The sequence below is a fragment of the Python bivittatus genome, unplaced genomic scaffold (assembly GCF_059951505.1).
Source record: "Python bivittatus isolate LINGU-HERP-01145 unplaced genomic scaffold, Pbiv_v1 ctg000080_np1212, whole genome shotgun sequence".
NCBI classification, from domain to species: Eukaryota; Metazoa; Chordata; class Lepidosauria; order Squamata; family Pythonidae; genus Python; species Python bivittatus.
The window spans coordinates 12,464,528-12,483,949 of NW_028277035.1; the positions used below are offsets into that span (position 1 = coordinate 12,464,528).

The 19,422-nt window shown below is 42.4% G+C and overlaps 1 protein-coding gene across 3 annotated transcripts in view; it reads right to left on the reverse strand.

The window, feature by feature from the left end:
• Window positions 1-19,422, reverse strand: part of LOC103049372 (transitional endoplasmic reticulum ATPase) — a 54,993-nt gene that overhangs the window by 4,941 nt on the left and 30,630 nt on the right. For all 3 annotated transcript variants that reach the window (XM_088133546.1, XM_088133544.1, XM_007441953.3), the window contains 10 exons: window positions 17,242-17,414; window positions 16,539-16,681; window positions 14,655-14,785; window positions 13,768-13,899; window positions 13,324-13,426; window positions 12,871-13,004; window positions 11,793-11,928; window positions 10,977-11,089; window positions 9,563-9,727; window positions 795-917 (listed from right to left, as the gene is read on the reverse strand). In XM_088133546.1, coding sequence (XP_087989672.1) covers window positions 795-917; window positions 9,563-9,727; window positions 10,977-11,089; window positions 11,793-11,928; window positions 12,871-13,004; window positions 13,324-13,426; window positions 13,768-13,899; window positions 14,655-14,785; window positions 16,539-16,681; window positions 17,242-17,414 — 1,353 coding nt within the window. The remainder of the gene's footprint in view (window positions 1-794; window positions 918-9,562; window positions 9,728-10,976; window positions 11,090-11,792; window positions 11,929-12,870; window positions 13,005-13,323; window positions 13,427-13,767; window positions 13,900-14,654; window positions 14,786-16,538; window positions 16,682-17,241; window positions 17,415-19,422) is intronic.

The following is a 19,422-nucleotide window of genomic DNA, read 5'->3' on the forward strand; positions in this document are numbered from 1 at the left end:
GTACAAATACTGCAGTGTGGGAATGTGTAAAATTCAGCAATAGAATTTTCCAAAGAATTCCAGAACATTCTGTTTGCCCATGTCAAAGCTTTGCCTTAAGAAATTCACTTTCAGAAACCGCTAAACTGCCCTGGAATGGCATAATCCAAAAGAAATTTGGCAGGGTCCATAGGGAATGTTCTCCAGAATGTTCCATTTCTGAATCACTGAATTTTGCACCTCTCAGTGTGGTATATTTGGACTGAAGTTGGCTTTGATTTTACAGCCAAGAGGCCTGTTCAAAGGAAGAGCTGAAAGGGGCCTTCGAGGTTAAATGATCCAACCTGCTGTTCAGAACAGGATATAAAATAGAACAATGCTGGAGATGTCTGTTCATCTCCTGCTTAAATATGGCTTTTTTTAATCCCTAGAAAGGTTTACATGGATTTTTGCAGTCTCTAAAGGAGGCCACTATATTACTGCAACTTGGAGCTACTCTTTGGACTGACCAGCACCACTGAGAGCTCTCATTAATGGCAAATGCAGTATATTGTGCTTTCAATTGAATTAATTTCATCAAGGTACTCTGAGACTATAGCCCACCATTTTGGAACTTTTCCTTCCCTGACCTTGATTTACCAAAATGGATGAGTTATTACAAGTCTGAGATGCACTGATATCTTTCACAAGGGTTAGCTCTCAGCAAATTTAACTTATTTTCACTGTCTTTTATCTTTTTGTGCTAATCCACAGACAACCCCAAACACACAGACACACATTCTGATGTGTTGGCACTACGTGCCTGAATGACTGACCTGCACCAGTTCCTGTAGCTCACGTTTTACTTCCTGCAAGCCCCCAATGTCATCCCAGCAGACCTGTGGCACTTCCACTACAGTCTCCCGTAGGGCAGAGGGGTTGCTCTGGCCAAGAGCCCACTGGAAAGCAGAAAGGGCAGCATGGTCACCACTGCAGTTTGTATGACAGCACAAAGCACTGAAATCAGTGACTCATTTCATTTCCCATAATGAAACCTAACATTCCATGAGGCTAGAAAACATGTCCATTCAAAGAATAAACCTGCCTATATTCAGATTGGTGGCATGGATATGCAACAGGAATACAAAGTAGTTTCACAATATTAATATCCAAATCTGCCCTGGGGAGAATTTTCTAACCATTGTTGGGAGTCAGGTGGCATATAAATTTAATGAATAATAATAACCACCTTGGAAGAAAAATGATGGATATGGTGAAAGTCTTAGCAATGAACAGTGCAGAGAGTCAGAGCTAAAACAGTGGAGTGAATTTCTATTCTGTAGAGCACAGAAGCTCTCAAGTGACTTTGGAATAATCATAATACTAGGCGTTTCCACTAGGCCTTACCTAGTGTGCAAAAATGTTTTATGTTAAATCTGTAGGGGACGCTAAGAGAGATTTGGAGTTTGACACATGACATAGAATCCATTATCAAAGTTTAACTTACCATTGCGGGACCATGGTCTCCATCTTCCACACCTTAGTGATGTGGGTTGGGGAGCAGATATACAAAGAATAATTCAGAAAATATTACCTCTTCTCCATATGACGTGAGGAGGAGGAGTGATAGCCATTTTGAAAAGGAGAAAGTAGAACAGAAGACGGCCCAGGTAAGTAGCCTAAATGTTCTACAGAGATCCAAAGGACCCAGCTTCTTGGTCTGTTTGTACACGATGTGGTGAAGCGCACAATGCTAAAGTAATATGCTCCCCTGGAGGAGCATGTTGCAGGAAATACTTGAGTAGGGGATTTTGCTATTGCATGCCATATATAAACAGTACATGAACTAAGACTGATTTCTAGGAATTAATTGGCAGGAGTGCGGGGGGGGGAGTTATATGTGAAGATATGGAAACTGTATGAAGAATTTATTTCCTATCAGTGGTACAAATGTTAATTTCAAGATAGATTCCGGAGTGGGCATAATATTTGTTTTGGAAGAGACCTTTACAGAATGCACTGAAGAAACAGATTACACTTAATACAGTAGTCCAGATGGAAACCTGGACTATATGAAACATTTTTCATGCATACAGTAAATATTCTAAAAGAACCCCATCAATTTTTAATATATACAGTATATAAGGAGATAATGCAGGATTTTTGCATTTGCATCTGAGTGGGATAAACGAAAGGAACAGGGGATATTGCAAGAGTGGGGACCGTATATGACTCAAAGAGTTTGCCATGGACAACACATAACAACACAATGTCACTCCATATAGTGCACAAATCACACACTGCCATTTTTTAAAAAATTGATACAGAATGTTAAAGAACGAATGAATATGGCATAATTAAAGAAATCATGAAGCCTATTCTATGGTTGCACTGATGGGCCCAGTCACCAAGAAAAAATGGTAAAATGCCCTTTTGTGTTGACCTGCAAAAGCTAAGTGAGGCCACAGTTCCAGAAAGGTACACCCCAAATGCTGGACTGCTGGACATTTTTATTCACCAAGTGACTAGGGACAAAAGGTTTTGTGCCTCAAGTGGGTCAGAGTGCCAAACCAACATTTCTAACATCCTAAGGGAGGTTCTGCTTTCAGAGATTGCTTTCAGTTTAGTTAGGGATCCTGACAATTTTCAGTGCATGACAGAGTGCCTTAAGAATGTGGACATTATCATTTTTATAGATATGGAAGAGCATCACAAAACCCTCAATGTCATTTTAAATGTATTTCATGAGTCAGGCCTATGCTTTTTCCACTAACCTGAAACAGAATTCCTTAGACAACTGTTCATAAAGAGAGATAAAACCATGCCATCAAGGAGCCAGCTCCAACTAACAAAACTGACTTGATACTTCAGAGAAGCAGTGAATTACTTCAGCTATACCTTCAAAAACTTCTCAACAGAGGCATAACCAATCAACTTGCTCTTCTGGTTTACCATATTTTGGTTTGGGGGGCCAATTCAGGAGGTGGTTTTCAAAAGAACATGATCTCCAATCAACTAGTGCTGCAAATTTATTATGCCAACAAATCAACAATGATTAATATCAATGACAGTAGTTATAGACTTGAAGAGGGGTTATTTGAATTTCATGGCTTTGAATGGAAGCCAGCTGCATTTTCTGGAACACTATCTGAAGCAGAACAACGATATGCACAGATTGAGAAGGAATATCTTACTAATGCTTTGATATACACCGTTTTTATAGGTATCTGGTGGTATTTTTTTACACTGTTCATAGGCCATAAACTGTTAATGACCATGATTAGGGGCAAGAACTTAAGTCAAGCACCACTATGGTGTGATTAAATCTGACTGCTGACTAAATTCTGGTAGAACATTTGGTCACTGCAGACACTGCTGTAGAATCCCAGGACAGAAGTGGATTCTCACAACATTTGTCACAAGACTTGGTCAGCTCAGAAACACCACGCAGTCAGATCCACAACTTCAAGGAATTTTACTATTTATTAAGATAGGATACTCCAAATTTCCTGAAGGCACTTCTTCCTGGTTAACACAGAGTCCTTTTGTGAATGTTGCTAACTACTGAACTGATGTGAAATAAATGAACAATAACTATATTGTGGTACCTCGGGTTATAAAGAAAGAAACCTACCTCATACACCTAGGTCCAACTAAATGCTGAAAGTGTGCTCCATAGTGTGGTATTACTCTATTGGAAATGACATAAAGGACAGGTTTCTGTTCTGCAACAATTGCAAGAGGCACAGATCCATGCAATGCAGAGAATCTTTAATTATAATATCCCTGCCAGATAGACTTTGGAAGAAGCTGGCTGCTGCTCTGTGTGGATTTAAAGACTGACAAAATCTGATTGTTCTCAACTATTTTTTTTACAAACATAGCATCAGCCCTATAAAGTAGACCAGACTAAGCCACAGATGCCATGTGGGTCTAAAGCTACTTTTATTAAAACAGCTATAGTAACAGAATTTTGCAAATCTGAATGTGCTTCCCCTACTCCCTCTTTTATCTTCATATGAATTGGGGGGGGGGGCTGCCGGAGGGGTTTTTGTACACCACTTTCTTGGTTATGGACTCAGTCCATATTTATCTGATCATTGCCTTGGTAATGCATCTTCCTTCTGTTCATCAAGGTCAACCTCTATACTATCTACACACAGTGATACTTTAGCCTCAGACTTACTTATCACAGCAAGGTTGTACAATGAAGTATCACTTTTGCCTATGCCAGGACTTCAGAAGTCCTTATATCCAGTCCACTGCAGTACAACTGAATCATTTTGTACATCTTGTAACTTTTAGCACATCACCACCACAAGCAAAGATGACCACTGAGAGCTTTGCAGCAGATGACCTACATATTGCTCTTCTGGGCTTCGGATTGGCAGGATTAATCACCTACTAAATTATTAAGATAGCAACTCCACTTTTCATTCCAGCTCAAAAGAAATCTGAACACAAAAATGGCCCAGTTTGGGAAAACCACAGATCGTTGAGCCCAAAGAGATTGATTATGAAGATTAATAAGTGCTGCCCTTCGGTTTGAGAACTACGGGAGGAAGGAAGTAACTCAAATTGGATGGGGAAAAACCATGACGGTAGCTACAGACTTTGAAAGTTATAGGGAAACACTCAGATTGTATTAGATAAAGACCAAATACTGAATCCTTAATAGAACTGCAGGTATCTTCCCAAGCTCCCTCAGAATAAGCATCCTTCAGACAGTGAAGTAAATATGGAGTGTCAAGTCCACCTACAGAGACGGCATTAGACTCAGCTGGCAAAACTGACAAAAGCATTGATTTCAAAGTTATCACTAATTCAGCTCAAGTGAATCAGGAAGCTTTGAGACTTAGAACTGAGTAATTACTGTACAAAAATGAATGTGTAGTTCAAAGTATTGTTTCAAAAAGATGGGGGAAGGAAGATATAGTGGAAATGTTAGAGGGCCCTAGAGGAGGGCTGATTTAGCAGCTGGACTACTGGAATCAATAAAGAGGGTTAAACATTATTTAATGGCTGCTTTTTTTTTCTTCGTGTATATAACATCTAGAATGTATAGCAAAGTGTTCCAGGGGATGTATGGCAAACTGAACGACCGCAGCAAAGACCAAGGAACCAGTGAGTAAACCGGTTCTATGGAACCTCTTCGGATAAGGAGAGGACAGGAGATTGCCCACATGTGCTCTGGACTGCTGCTCATTGCAAAGAGACTGCAGGACAGCAGTTTTCTGCGGGTTTGAGCACAGGAGACAATAGAATAAGCCATCTTGCTCACAACCGTGGCAGAGTCTTTTAAAGGACACTAAGTTCACAAACTTCACCTTTTAATCACTTTTGGAAATTGCTCATTAACTACTTCTAAGGCTTAGAAGTAGTTAATGGTAAGCTATTAGAGACCTTCAGAATGAGAAGTTTGAAATCGCAGGGTGAGACTGCCTTCAATCTTGAACAAAAGAAAATTTTAAATCATAACCTTAAGAATCTGAAATAAACAGCAAAAAGCTAAATAAGATTTTGATCTTAGAAAGTTATAAAATGGACTCTCCCCCCAGCCTTTCTTCGCTTGCACACATTGTGCCCTCCTTCCCCCCTTTGCTCACACATACCCACACTCTTTCCTCAGCCTCCCTGCTCTCTCACACACACACATGCACCTCACACCCTCTTTCCATGGCCTCCCTGGGACTGCACACACCCTGTGCCCCCTTTCCTTGGCTGCCCTGTGATTGCACCCACACCCACACCCTCTTTCCACAGCCTCCCTGTAACTGCACCCACCCCATGCCCTCTTTCCTCAGCTTCCCTTGCGCGTGCACACACACACACGTACCGTGCCTTCTTTCTCTGGCCTTCCTGCGACTGCATGATTGCACAGACTCATGCACATACCCTGTACCCTCTTTCCACGGCCTTTCTGAGCTTGCACTGCACCAAGCACCCCCTCCCGACTCACATGCAGCCTGTGCTGGGCCTCCCACACACCCCTGCGGCACCCCTGTGCTCCTTACTTGGGACTCCCTCTGCTCTTAATGAGTTGGGTTACAAGACAACTGGGACTGCCTGGATTGCCATTGCTAAGCGATGTGGTCACGTGACTGGCAATCCCAGTCCCAACTGTAATTCCAGGACTACCTGTATTTCTTTTTTCTTTATTATATTCTTACTTTTCTCTTTCTTTTTTTCTTGCACTTTTTACTCCTTTTATTCTCTTTCTTTAAGTTTAGTTTGTATTAGATTTTGCTATTATAATCAAAATATTTAATAAAAATTATAAAAAAAAATTCCCCTCTCACCCCTATGGGTGGTATGTATCTTCCTCAATCTCGGGTCCTCTACCAGAGGCCTGGGAGTTTGAGGGTTCTGCTCAGTATCTTGGCTGTTCCTAGCACTGCACTCTTCTGGACAGAGGGCTCTGATGTTGTTCCTGGGATCTGTTGGAGCTACTTTCCCAGCTCAGGAGTCACAGCCTCGAGTGCTCCTTCCACCACTGGGATCACTTTGGCCTTTACTTTCCACATCCTCTCTATTTCCTCCTTCAGGCCTTGGTACTTCTGCAGCTTCTCATACTCCTTCTTCCTGATGTTGCTGTCACTTGGCACTGCTACATCTATCACTACCGCTGTCTTCTGGTCCTTGTCTACTACCACGATGTCTGGTTGATTGGCCAGTACCTGCCTGTTGGTCTGGATCTGGAAGTCCCACAGGATCTTAGCCCTGTTATTCTCCAGAACATTCTGTGGAATTTCCCATCTGGACTTGGGGGAGGGGGTCTAGCCTATACACTGTGCAGATGTTCCTGTACACAATGCCAACTACTTGGTTCTGCCGTTCAATGTATGCTGTTCCTGCCTGCATCTTACACCCTGGCACTATGTGTTGGACTGTCTCTGAGGCCTCTCTGCACAGTCTGCACCTTGGGTCCTGTCTAGTGTGGTAGACCCCTGCTTCTATGGATCTGGTGCTTAGTGCCTGTTCTTGTGCTGCTATCATCAGTGCCTCAGTGCTGTCTTTTAGCTCAGCCCTTTCCAAGCATTGGTAGGATTTCCCAATGTCAGCCACCTCAGCTATCTGTCAATGGTACATCCCATGCAGGGGCTTGTCTTGCCACGGTACTTCCTCCACTTGAACTTCCTCCCATGTCTGCTGCTGCCTAAGGCATTCTCTTAGCAGCTCATCTTTGGGTCCCATCTTAGTGATGTACTCCTGGATGCCCTGGGTTTCATCCAGGACAGTGGCTTTGACACTCATCAGACCCCGCCTGTCCTCTTTGCGGCTGGTGTACAATCTCTGGGTGTTGGACTTGGGGTGGAAACCTCCATACATTGTGAGGAGCTTCCAGGTCTTCACATCGGCAGCCTCCATGTCCTCCTTTCGCCAGCTCACTATACTGGCAGGGTATCTGATGACTGGCAGGGCACACGTGTTGATGGCATGGATCTTGTTCTTCCCATTGAGTTGGCTCTTCAGGACCTGTCTTATCCTTTAGTGATACTTGGATGTTGCTGTCTTCCTTGCCTCCTCATGGTGGTTCCCATTTGCCTGTGGGATACCAAGGTACTTGTAGCTGGTTTCTGTCTGCTATGTGGCCCACTGGTAGTTCCACCCCATCAGTCTTAACTACCTTCCCTCTTTTTACTACCATCCAGCCACACTTCTCCAGTCTGAATGACATCCCAATGTCCTCACTGTAGATCCATGTGAGGTGGATCAGTGAGTTGATGTCTCGTTCACTCTTAGCATACAACTTGATGTCATCCATGTAGATGAGGTGACTGATGGTGATTCCACTCTTGAACTTGTACCCATATTCAGTCCTTGTGATTATCTGGCTGAGGGAGTTTAAGCCTACAGTATGCAGAACAGCAGCAGGGACAGTGCATCACCTTGGTATATGCCGCACTTGATGGCCACTTGTGCGCGCTGTCTTGAGTTGACTTCCAGTGTTGTCTTCCACAGTCCCATTGAGTTCTTGAGGCAGATCCTTAGTGTCCTGTTGACTTTGTATAGTGCCAGGCATTCACAGATCCATGACTATGGCATTGAATCGTAGGCTTTCTTGTAGTCAATCCAGGCTGTGCTCAGATTGGTCTGCCTAGACCTTGAATCTCAGGCAACTGCTCTGTCTATGAGCAGCTGGTGTTTTGAGCCTCTGGTGTTGTTCCCAATGCCCTTCTGAGCTGTGCTCTTGTACTGGCCCATATGGTCTTGTAGCTTGGTGGCTATGATGCCTAACAGAACTTTCCATGTTGTGGGGAAGCAGGTTATTGGCCGGTAGTTTGATGGTGCTGTTCCCTTGTGAGAGTCTTTCATGATCAACACTGTCCTTCCTTGTGTTAGCCAGTCTGGGTAGGAGGCTGCTGCTAGCAGCTGGTTCATCTGTGCTGCTAGGCATTCATGCACTGCTGTTAGTTTCTTTAGCCAGTAGGTATGGATCATGTCCTGCCCAGATGCTGTCCAGCTCTTCATGTTCTTGACCCGCTGTTGGATGTCTGCTACTGTGATGGTGACTGGTTCCTGTTCTGGGAGACTGCTGTGGTCTGCTTTCAGGTCCTGCAGCCACTTTGCACTGGGGTTATGTGTCTTCTCTTTCTCCCATATGTTCTTCCAGTACTGTTCAGTTTCTGCTGCTGGTGGTGCTGCTGTTACTGTGTGGTTGCACAGCAGTTGGGAGTACACTTTGGATGGTTCTTTGGAGAACAGGGCATATATCTTCTTGGCCTCTGCTTCTCTAGTGTATCTCCTTAGCCTGGTAGCCAGTGCTGTGAGCCTTTGTTTAGCAGTCTCTAGGGCTTCAGATGGAGTCAGGCCCATGTATTTTTTCAGTAGCCGAGTCTTATCCTAAATTTCAACACCCTTCTGTAGTTCCACCAGCTGACTAACTTCTTTCCAAGTTGCTACCATGTCGATGGTACATCCCATGCAGGGGCTTGTCTTGCCATGGTACTTCCTCCACTTGACCTTCCTCCCATGTTTGCTGCTGCCTCAGGCCTTCTATTCTCTTTTCTTTCTTTAGTTTGTATTAGATTTTGCTATTATAATCAAAATACTTAATAATATTAATCTATATATAAATAGAATGTATAGCAAATGTGATCCACAGAACAATGCACATGCCTGTTGCAGATATGGCAGGCAGAAATCAAACACTGAAGTCATGTCAATAACATAAACTTATTCCAACATAAGATAACAAGATAATGGCAAAAATAATCTTTTTAAAATTAAATCAAACCCTAAACATCTGCACTCTGAATAAGCACAGTTGGAAGCTATTTAGGACTTACAAAGAAAATGATCTTTACAAAAATCAAAATGCTGTTGTGTATACTTAAGAAAATGATGAGTTCATTTGTTTGTAATTAGTTTTTAAAGCTCAGTGGTAAAAACCACTGATGGGCTGAAAAACAGAAATGTAATAAATCAATAACACTGAAGGAAGTGACTGAAGGAATAAGATTGCAATCTTCTCCATATCTGAGGCAGAGTGTTCTGGGATTCGTTTTTCTGAGAAACAGGACTCTGCTGACAAGAACTAAAAAACAAAAGTAAATTATTATAGAAAAACTGTTTTGCTATTGGATGCCTGGAATCAGCCTACCTGGAAATCATCCATGGTGACAGCCATAGAATTAAGGATGTCAGCATCAATTGTATCATCCTCCAGGTCAATAACACTCATCTTCTTACGGATCGCTTGGAGTGCTGCCTCGGAACACAATGCTGCCAGATCAGCACCCACATGACCATGGGTCTCATTGGCCACCTGCAACCACAGTCCATGTGCATCAGAACATTTAATTGGGGAGCCATCCTAAAACCAGGAGGAGGCAGCCTGCAGCCTATGAGGGCTCCTCCCAGTATTTATTTAATTACGTTTGTATAACTGCCTATCTCACATAGTGACTTTGGGTGGCATACATAGCAATAATCAAAAATACATAAAAACCATTAAAACAACCATTTTAAATTAGAATAAAAACAAGATAAAAACAAATAAAAAAACAAAATGGCAGGAAAACATACAGAAAGTGCATTTCATTTATCATCATACAACCACCTAACAGGCTCCACTCTATCATGGGATCCCCAAGCTAGCTGACAAAACCATGTTTTAAGGGCCTTCCAGAAGGCCAAGAGAGTTGGGGACAACCTCACCTTGGGGGGAATGATGTTCTACAGGGCAAGGGGTATAGAATCCCATTTGTAGCCCCCAAAGCATCCTGAAATTGCGCTGCTAAAAATTCATAGGCAAAATGGCTTTTTGATTATGGTAGTACTGGGTTATTTTAAGAGCAGAATGAGAAGAGGAGAAATCACAACAGTGTAAGGCAATGATCAAGGTTATGTGAAAGTTACAGCTGTTGTTAGTAATCTGTGACTTCTCCTTAAGAGAGCATGTTTTAATTTCTATCTTTAAGCCTTTCCATTCTCTCCACTCTTTTTTGCAAACACAATCTTGCAAAACATCATAACAACATAAATGATGAGGCACCTCTGACTTCCCCATCCTTCCGCAATTTTGTTAGAATTTATCTTTCCTAATTCCTATAACTCAGTTTTGATTACAGCTAACCTTCTTAATGAGATACTCATTTGGCCTGTGTACCCTAATCAGGCTAATGTAATCATGGCCTTAGTTCTAGAATCAAAGCCAGCTACATGTTTAGATTTTTAACTGTTGGGAGTAATTTATACTGCCTGCAGTTAACAATGTATCTTTTACAATTTACTAATCGTTCCCAAAATAAATAATTTATATGGGTGTGTGTTTAGATAGGTAGTTGTGTCTTACATGTCCATGGTCAATAAACTCACTCACTCAAAAGGAACTACAATGTGAGTGCCTTCTGAATAAAATTACCAAGAAAAGAAAAGTTATTGCTACTATCAAGCATTCCTTAATGCTTGTGCAGTAGATATTTAGATACGTAGGCCCAATTCATGGAATAAGTTGAATTAAGTCCAATTTTGCTTATTCTTACCCCTTAAAACCCTTTATTCTTTGTCCTTACCCTCTCCAGGTCCACATCATCGGCCAGTTTCATATTCTTGGTATGTATCTGTAAGATTTCCAGTCTTCCCACTGAATCTGGGATTCCAATGTCAATTTCTCGATCAAAGCGCCCTGCAGAAAAGCAGTGAGTGAACAAAATTGTCCAGCCCTGGATGCATAATTTTGTCCACACAACTATCATATCTTATAAATCAGGAATTAATCAGCCTGATGACCGATGGAAAAAGATGATGCCGGCTTTGGGGATAGGCTGTTGAGTGTGGAAGCTAAACCCAAATGCAGGGATTGGTAATTCATGGTCTACTCCTCTCCAGTCATTTTTCTATAACCTCAAGAGTCTCTTAAGATTACACAGTCCAAATTTAATGGCACATATACCTTTTAAAAAAATGAAGTACAATAAAACAAGTGCAATCAATAAAACAAGTGCAACATCCCTCTCCCAAACTATTTAAATATAAATACTTCTAAAAATTTTATAAATTCACCTATGCCCCCCTCTTGACCCCAGTATGTTCCAAAGCTCAAGAGGATGAAAAAAAAATGGTACTGTTAGATAGACAAAGAGGTAGAGAGAATGCAGTCCCCAAGTGTAGAAAGCTTGCCTTCTTTTTGTTTAATCGGCTAAGTGTCAGTGACAGACACTTTTAAGGCATGACCATCAACATCTTTAGATTGAAGGGGGTTTTTAGCCTATAACTAAAAGCAACTTGTGACTTTGGGATATGGTATCATTATGAATGGATATAAGACCAGATTTCAGATGGGAGAAAGGCTGGGGGTAGAAAGAGAAAAATGTGGAGAAGTCTCTTACCAAATCGACGCAAGGCAGGATCAATACTATTTGGTCGGTTAGTGGCAGCCATGACTATGACATGAGAGCGTTGCTTCAGGCCATCCATGAGGGTGAGCAGTTGGGAAACAATCCGGCGTTCCACTTCCCCATGTGTCTGAAATGGGAGCACAAAGAAGTAAAGAAGACGCTCAAACATCAGCAACAGCCCCATCCTAGAAAAGCTGACAAACCTTTCTAAATTTCAGATTGTGAGCACAGCAACTCCTAGTGGAAGAACTGCATGAGAATGTTACTGGAGATAAGAACCCAAGGAGATAAAATAGCAAAAGGAACAATGGCAAGAAAGTATGAAATGCATTATTTGCAGTATTGCCTTGTTTGGATATTGGATTTGAACAAGTTCAACTCCCTGCTCAGCCAAGAAGCTCACTGAATGACCTCTGGCTATCACTGTCTCCCAAAATAATTTATTATAATCACAGGAGAATTGTGAAAATAAAATAGGGGGACAGAACACCATGTATAACACCTCCTGAACAGGCAAGGTACATTACAAATATTCATCCATTCAAAAATTAAGGTAATATTTTGTTTAACAGCACCTTGTCCACTGACCACAAATTCCAGCAAGTTTCTTGCTAGCTCTTCAATAGTAAGACTTCAGTTAGCATCAAGCTAGGACAGCACCAATTCTTATCACTTAACATGGTACAGATTTCTACTACACCATCCCTGCATTATCAACCCCTTTCTCCTGGACTGAATTTTATTCCACATTGCTCTCCAACTTTATTATGTGTGCAAAAACCATCAGTAGCCCCAACTGCTTTTTCATATAACTAAGGAAAAAGCTGCATTATCTCTCACAAGACTGGATCTACACATTTGTAGGTCAGGGCTTTGTTTAAATTAATGTTTCACCCATTGATGGAAACGCTGTCATCTCTGAGGCTACTCTTTGTACTGGAATATCTCTACCCAACACCTGAGGTGGGGACAGCTAAACAGACCGACTAGAAGACGCAGCTGTCTTTTGACAGACAGCATGAATATTTCTTTGAGGTCTCCTCTTGGCTTTCAAGAGACCACCCCTTACCTTCTCCCTCTTAGGAGCAATAGCATCCAGCTCATCAATAAAGATAATAGCTGGAGCATTCTTCTCAGCCTCTTCAAAGGCTTTGCGCAAGTTGCTCTCAGATTCCCCAGCCAACTTGCTCATGATCTCCGGGCCTGAGAAAACAACATAGAATATAAACAAAATGGCTCCAGGGTTCTTGGACAATCATCAGGGTCAGAAAAGAGGATCCAATGGGCTATCTGGCTTTAGGACCCTGCCACTCCTGCTCTTCCTACTTTGGTCATTGCCCAGAGTTGTAAACTCCATTGCACTGGTTCCCATTATTTTGTTATGCCATTCTACAATATATATTGATTCCTTAATGATCCTCATATAGAAATGTGGATGCTAGGAGAATATGGATATCCAGAATGGTCACATTTTCCCCATGATATTCACACAGAAATATTCACATTGTGCCATGTTTCTTACCATTGATAAGGAAAAAAAAAGCCCCAGTTTCATTTGCAACTGCACGAGCCACAAGTGTTTTCCCAGTTCCGGGAGGGCCATAAAGAAGAATCCCTCTTGGAGGCTGAAGAAGGAAGAGAGAAAGCAGAGGAGTCACATTAAATGAGTGTGCAATAGGTAACTGGCTCATCTGGCAGTGACACAATCAAGAAAGATATCTGGGGCAATAAATGAGGTCAGGATACAATAAAAGCCATGGAAGTCCCCAGTATGCTCTTACCCTTTCAGCAGTGAAAGTTTACATTACAAGGCCTATCCTGCTTGGACAGAAAGATGGAGGGATTGCAATCAACAGAAACAGAATGTCCATCTCCCATGACAGAATATTCTGGCATATTTTAAAGGTAAGAATGATGGTGAGCAATAATATGGAGATTATGACATCCTAGCCTCGCCTTGTAGTACCTTCACTCCAATTGCTTTGAAGAGTGCTGGGTGTCTCAACGGCAGTTCCACCATCTCCTTGATCTGAGCCAACTGTTTACGGCAGCCCCCAATGTCATCATAACCAACATCATTGAGGCTCTCCTCTTCATCCTAACAAAAGCCGCACAGAAAACACACCACAAGCTGATTGCAATGAAGCACTGCCTCCCTTCTCAGCCAGGGCTACAGTATATACAGCCAGAAGGGGATAGGAGTCTCATATCTTAAGTCTTTATGCTCTTCTCCAGCGAAGTTTATATTTCACTGGAATAGCTGCAGATCTTGCTCTTAAAATCTTACCCTTCTTGTCAGCCCTTTGAGGTAGCCCAGACAAGAAGCCAAACCATAAATACTGACACTACCTTTATTGTTACAGTAACAGTAACACTCCCTGACACTCCCTGAGTGACTGCCAATTTTATATCTATCCTTGGATCTATTTATTTTCTATTTATAAAGATTGTTTATTGTAATTTTAATTGATTTAAACTGTTTTATAAACCACCCAGAGTCGTTTCAATGAGATGAGCGGTGACAAATTTGATATACAAATAAATATATAAATAAACAGAATCTTGCAAGTCTGAAAACCCTTCTTCCCTCCTTTACTTTTACTTTCCAGAAAACTAGGGAGGGTCCCTTCTGAGACACTTCCCACGCCCCTTTTCTTTCTGTGAGCTGAGATACCTTTTGCATGACAGCTGTCTAGGCTGTGGCTCTTCCTCCTGTCTCCCAAGGTCATTCCCACAGACCGCTACACTTCTGCACTATTCACACTGGAAACTGTGAGCCTCTAGTGATTAGCACCAAAATCTAGCTACTGGGATCCCATTCTTGAGATGAATCTCTTTAGCTCCCCCACATACCTCTCGTTTGATGGGCTCCCCCTCACAGTGGATAATTGTGTCGGGAGCAACAATGCAGTGGGGACTGGGATCCACTTCCACCACCTTAAACTCCACAGCCCTCATTCCACCACGCACAAGGAAGATATCACCTAGATAGAGCAGGGGAAGTACACTGTTAGCTCAATTCATTATCTTCATCAGAACTGAACCACAAAATCAAAATGGTGCCCCATGATAAGGAGTAGGGTATGGTGACATGGGTCAAACAAACAAACAAACAAACAAACTAGCTTTTTTGTTTCATCCATGTCACCTTACCCTACCCTACCATTTCTAGCTAGTAAGGCACTGTACAAGTGGGTCCAGCTACGTAACCCAACTCATGTTCCCAATTCATATTTGTTGTAGGAAATACTTTTGCTCTGATCTCCTCTCTGACACTTAGAACAGGGTAGATGCAAAACTTGAGAGGGCTTTGAAAAATATATTCCCGAGAATGCTATTCTAGTGTCCCACTCTCACTCAGACCAGCAGCAAAAGTCATTATGAAACAGGAACTCATTCATCTGGTCTTCTCCTATGTGGCTCTTAGGCTATGGAATGACCCCCCTAATGACCTGGCAACCTATTCTCCCACATAATTCTAGAAAATGACAAAAATCCCTTCCATCAAACTTTTAACTGTTAATTGGACCAATTTTAATTGTACTGATTTTAATTTTACCTCTGATTTTTAACTACAGTACACTGTTTTTGTTTTTGTTCTACAATTTGTATTTTGGGTTGCTATAAGCCACCTTGGACGGATCCTCTGTAACCTGTGAGCTAAAGCATTCAAGTATGGAGAGAAATGTATGGGATATAAATGTGACCAATAAGCGACTAAAGCAGCAACAGCAGCAGAGGGCTGGTGGCACCGAAAAGGGGGCACCTTCAGCCTCTTGGCTCTGTTGGTGTCCAGTGTTGTGAAGAGAAGCTGTGGGGGAAGCAGCTCCAGCTGCCATTTTCCTTACTCCTATAGCCTGTGACCTGAGCCCTTGACACTGCGTAGGATACAGCAAGAGGCCTGAGGCAAAGGGGGTTATAAAGATATTTTTGGCTGCAGCTACAGAAGCTAGCAGTATTTCAGCATAAAAAAAGTGTGGCAAAAGACTGGTACTAACTTGGTGAATGAGAGCCAGTTTGGTGGAGTGGTTAAAGCATCAGGCTAGAAACTGAGAGACTGTGAGTTCTGGTCCTACCTGAGACACCAAAGCCAGCTGGGTGACCTTGGGCCAGTCACTCTCTCTCAGCCCTAGGAAGGAGGCAATGGTGAACCACTTCCAAAATCTTGCCATGACAACTGCAGGGACTTGTCCAGGCGGTTGCCAAGAGTCAACACTGACTCAAAGGCACCAAAAACAAAAAAACAAAAAAACCCACCCAACAACCTCGGACGGATCCTCTGTAACCTGTGAGCTAAAGCATTCATCCCATCAAGTCAGGAGCAGTTAACAAGCTAAACAAGCACTCATACAACTGCTGTCTTCTTCGCTATCTCAAAGACGCTCTCCCCAGCTCTGCCTCTCTTTATCCTGTCCCTCACAGGTCTAGTGGGATGACCTAACATATAAACACCCACTACTGGGTGCTTTTGACTTCTGTTTTTCCAGCCCGATTAGTTTCAGACCAATCTAATTGATAATGTAGAGGCCACTGAGAAAATGGCTCCAATTCTTCACAGCCAGTAAGGAGGCAGACTGCATGAGTGAGGCAGGGAAAAGTGTTTCTACTTTGCCAGTCCAGCTGGCCTGCTTATAGCAAGGGAAAATGGGCAACTGAGTCTGGTAGAGGGGGGACAGCTTGGTGGGAGTGCAAGAAAGAAATGCTGGGGCAATTGTTCTCACCACTGATCATTCTCACCTTTATGCACCGGACGATAGGCTTCCAGAAAGTATGGTTTGAGATAAACTTCAAAGAGGTTCCCAGTCAACCCTGTAATAGTGTCATCAATGGGGAGTACATGAATCCTCTTTCCATACTTCACATCCGGACAGGCCTGTACACTAGAAATAGAAAGACTCAGATGTACACTAGAAATAGAAAGACTCCAGCATTGTGCTACACGCATCCTCTGCACACACATAATCCCCCAATGTTCATTTGTGGGGGCTTCCCTGATGGGTGGTGTTGAAACAAGGACTAGATAGGGCCCGAGCATCCAGACATCTATTTTCTCTCCCACATCACCCTTTTCCCCCCTCTTCCTGACAGCCTCATTTCTTTACCCAGCAGCAAGCTACAGAGAAGGAAAAAAGAACCCTTATCCAAGATCTCAGCTGATTTCTCACATAAGGCTTTTGACGTAAGGCCAAAGAACCCTTGCAACTCTCCCTCCTCCTGTAGGCTGCCCTCCACTGCTTTACAAATTTCCTGGATCTGTATGAAAATTATTATTAAGGCTGTTTCCCTCTAACTCTTTGAAATCCCCATATTTAGCCCCACATTTTGCTTGATGCCTCCTCCTTCTGAGCCTAAACTAACTGTGGTACATTTACATTCTAGCCTTCTCTTTCACCAACAGCCCTTCTTTTCCTGCCACCATTCTATTTTAGGATGCCCTCACCTGACAACATCTCCAAGACGCACACGGAGGTTGTTACGGGTGACACGGTTCATCCGAATCTTCTCACTCTGGCAAGAGTCATCAGTAAGAACAATGCATACCGTCTCCCTGCGTTTCTTTCCCTTCATAAGCACCGTATCTCCACGGAACAAGTGCAGTTCTTCCATTTTGGCCTGAGGAGAACCAAAATAGTCTGTTTGTATCCCTCTGGCACACCTGTACTACAAAGAAGACTACATTTTGTATAAGCATTAGGTAAACTAGTACTTCTGGACAAAATCAAGCAACGGAATTCCTTTGGTTAGTACAGAGCACATGGTTGTATCACCCCAAATCCTACACACATAGGCTATATGTATGTACCAGCACCCACTGGAGATCAAGTTGTATCTGTTGCCAGTTCTTTGTGGAATAAGGCTGCTCAAAACTCCATATGGAGCCTTTCTGCCCAAAGATATTGCATTAGGTGCTCCCAAAGTTAAAAGGAATGCTGCCTGGGACAATCGGTTGTTGCTAGTTGCTAGCAGTGGACCAAAGGGGGCTGCTCCTGAAGATGGGTCATTATGTACAAATATTAAGAACACTGACTTCAGCAGATGAGGAACTGTCTCCCTTTGCTGATTTTCCTGATTGTTACTTGGCATTATAAGATGTATATGGAGATGGTAGGAGAACAGGAAATAGATGTTGGCTTGGTAAAAACATTAAAGTGATGACAGGCAATTGGACATCGGGTGGAAGGCTGCAGCCTGGCTGATGCGGGGAAAAGAAAGCTGGTTGGCCTCCTTTCTTTACAGATTGCAGTCTAACCAAGGATGTCTAGATGTCAGAGATGGTAGATATCCCCAACCTAAAGGTCCTCCTTTTTAATGCTAGGTAAGCTGCTGGAAAAATTGCCTACTATCCAAGGTTTTGTACTGACCTGTATGATTACAGAGATTTGGGTGACAGAGGAAGGCTGTGTCCATTGGGATACTCTGTGTTGTAGCAGATTAGGGTTGGAGGGTGGAGAAGGAATTCGATAGGAATTTCATCTCCCTTACCAGACCCTCCACCAGATAATCTGCTAATTTTGATTGTCTGCTGCTATGTTTGCATGGCCAAGACAGCATAAGCATGCTGTTAATTTGTAGTCTGCCCTATAGCACAACAGTCTTTTTCTGTTTTCTGAGTTAACCAAGATAATAGCTGGCATGGTGCCGGACTATCCCCAACTTCTTGTCTTTAGGGGATTTCAATCACACTAAGGTTGCCCAATCAGGAGCGGCTCAGGATTTCATGTCCACCATGCTGACTATGGATCTGGACCCATAAAAGTAGCAAGGCACACATCTGAATTGATATTCTGAATACCTGGAACTAGTAATCTGAAAGAAGAGCTTTCTGTAGAGATGGACAGATCACTTTCTGGTTAGTTTTAGACTGGTGTCTGCCATAAACCTCTACAGAAGTGGAAGACCAATTAACAAGAAATTTCTGAAAGTGATTAGAAAAGGAAGTATGCAAACCCAGTGTCCTTTTAAAGGCACTGACCATGGTTTGAGCAAGACGGCTATTCCCTGGTCTCCCAGAGCTCTAAACCCACTGGAGACCACTGTCTTGCGGTCTCCTCACAAGGAGCAACTCTCTGGAGCACTTGTGGGCAATCTCAAGTCCTTTCTTTGTCTGGAGAAGAATTACGAAGAGCCAGTCTACTCACCAGCTCTTTATTCTGCTGTGGTTGTCAGCTCCACTTTTAGTGGAGCCATCTTCAGTTCACCATTTCTTCCCCAGAATATACAAATAATAAACCAAGAGAGTGACCTGGATAATTTTCCAATATTGGATTTACAAAAGAGGCTTGTTAAAGCTTTGAAGAATTTTGTGAGAAGGGACAAAGAAAAAAATGAAAGGAAATCAAGTTCTACAACATTATTTGAAAGGGCTAAAGATCAAGATTGTTAAAAGTAAAAAGAAGGAATATAAAGATGGTTTATTTGATCAAGGTTAAAATATCTCTGGTAACCCTTAATGGACTTTTGCTGACATCAGGAGTGAAACGACAAGGCTTTAAGGATTTGTTTATAGATAAGAGATGGGATATGGGAAGAAAAGATCATTTGTTGTATTTTAAGAGAAGGTGATAAGTTACTAAAATTGTTGTGATGAAGGGGGAAGTTATTTCTTTATATATTTCTTTTC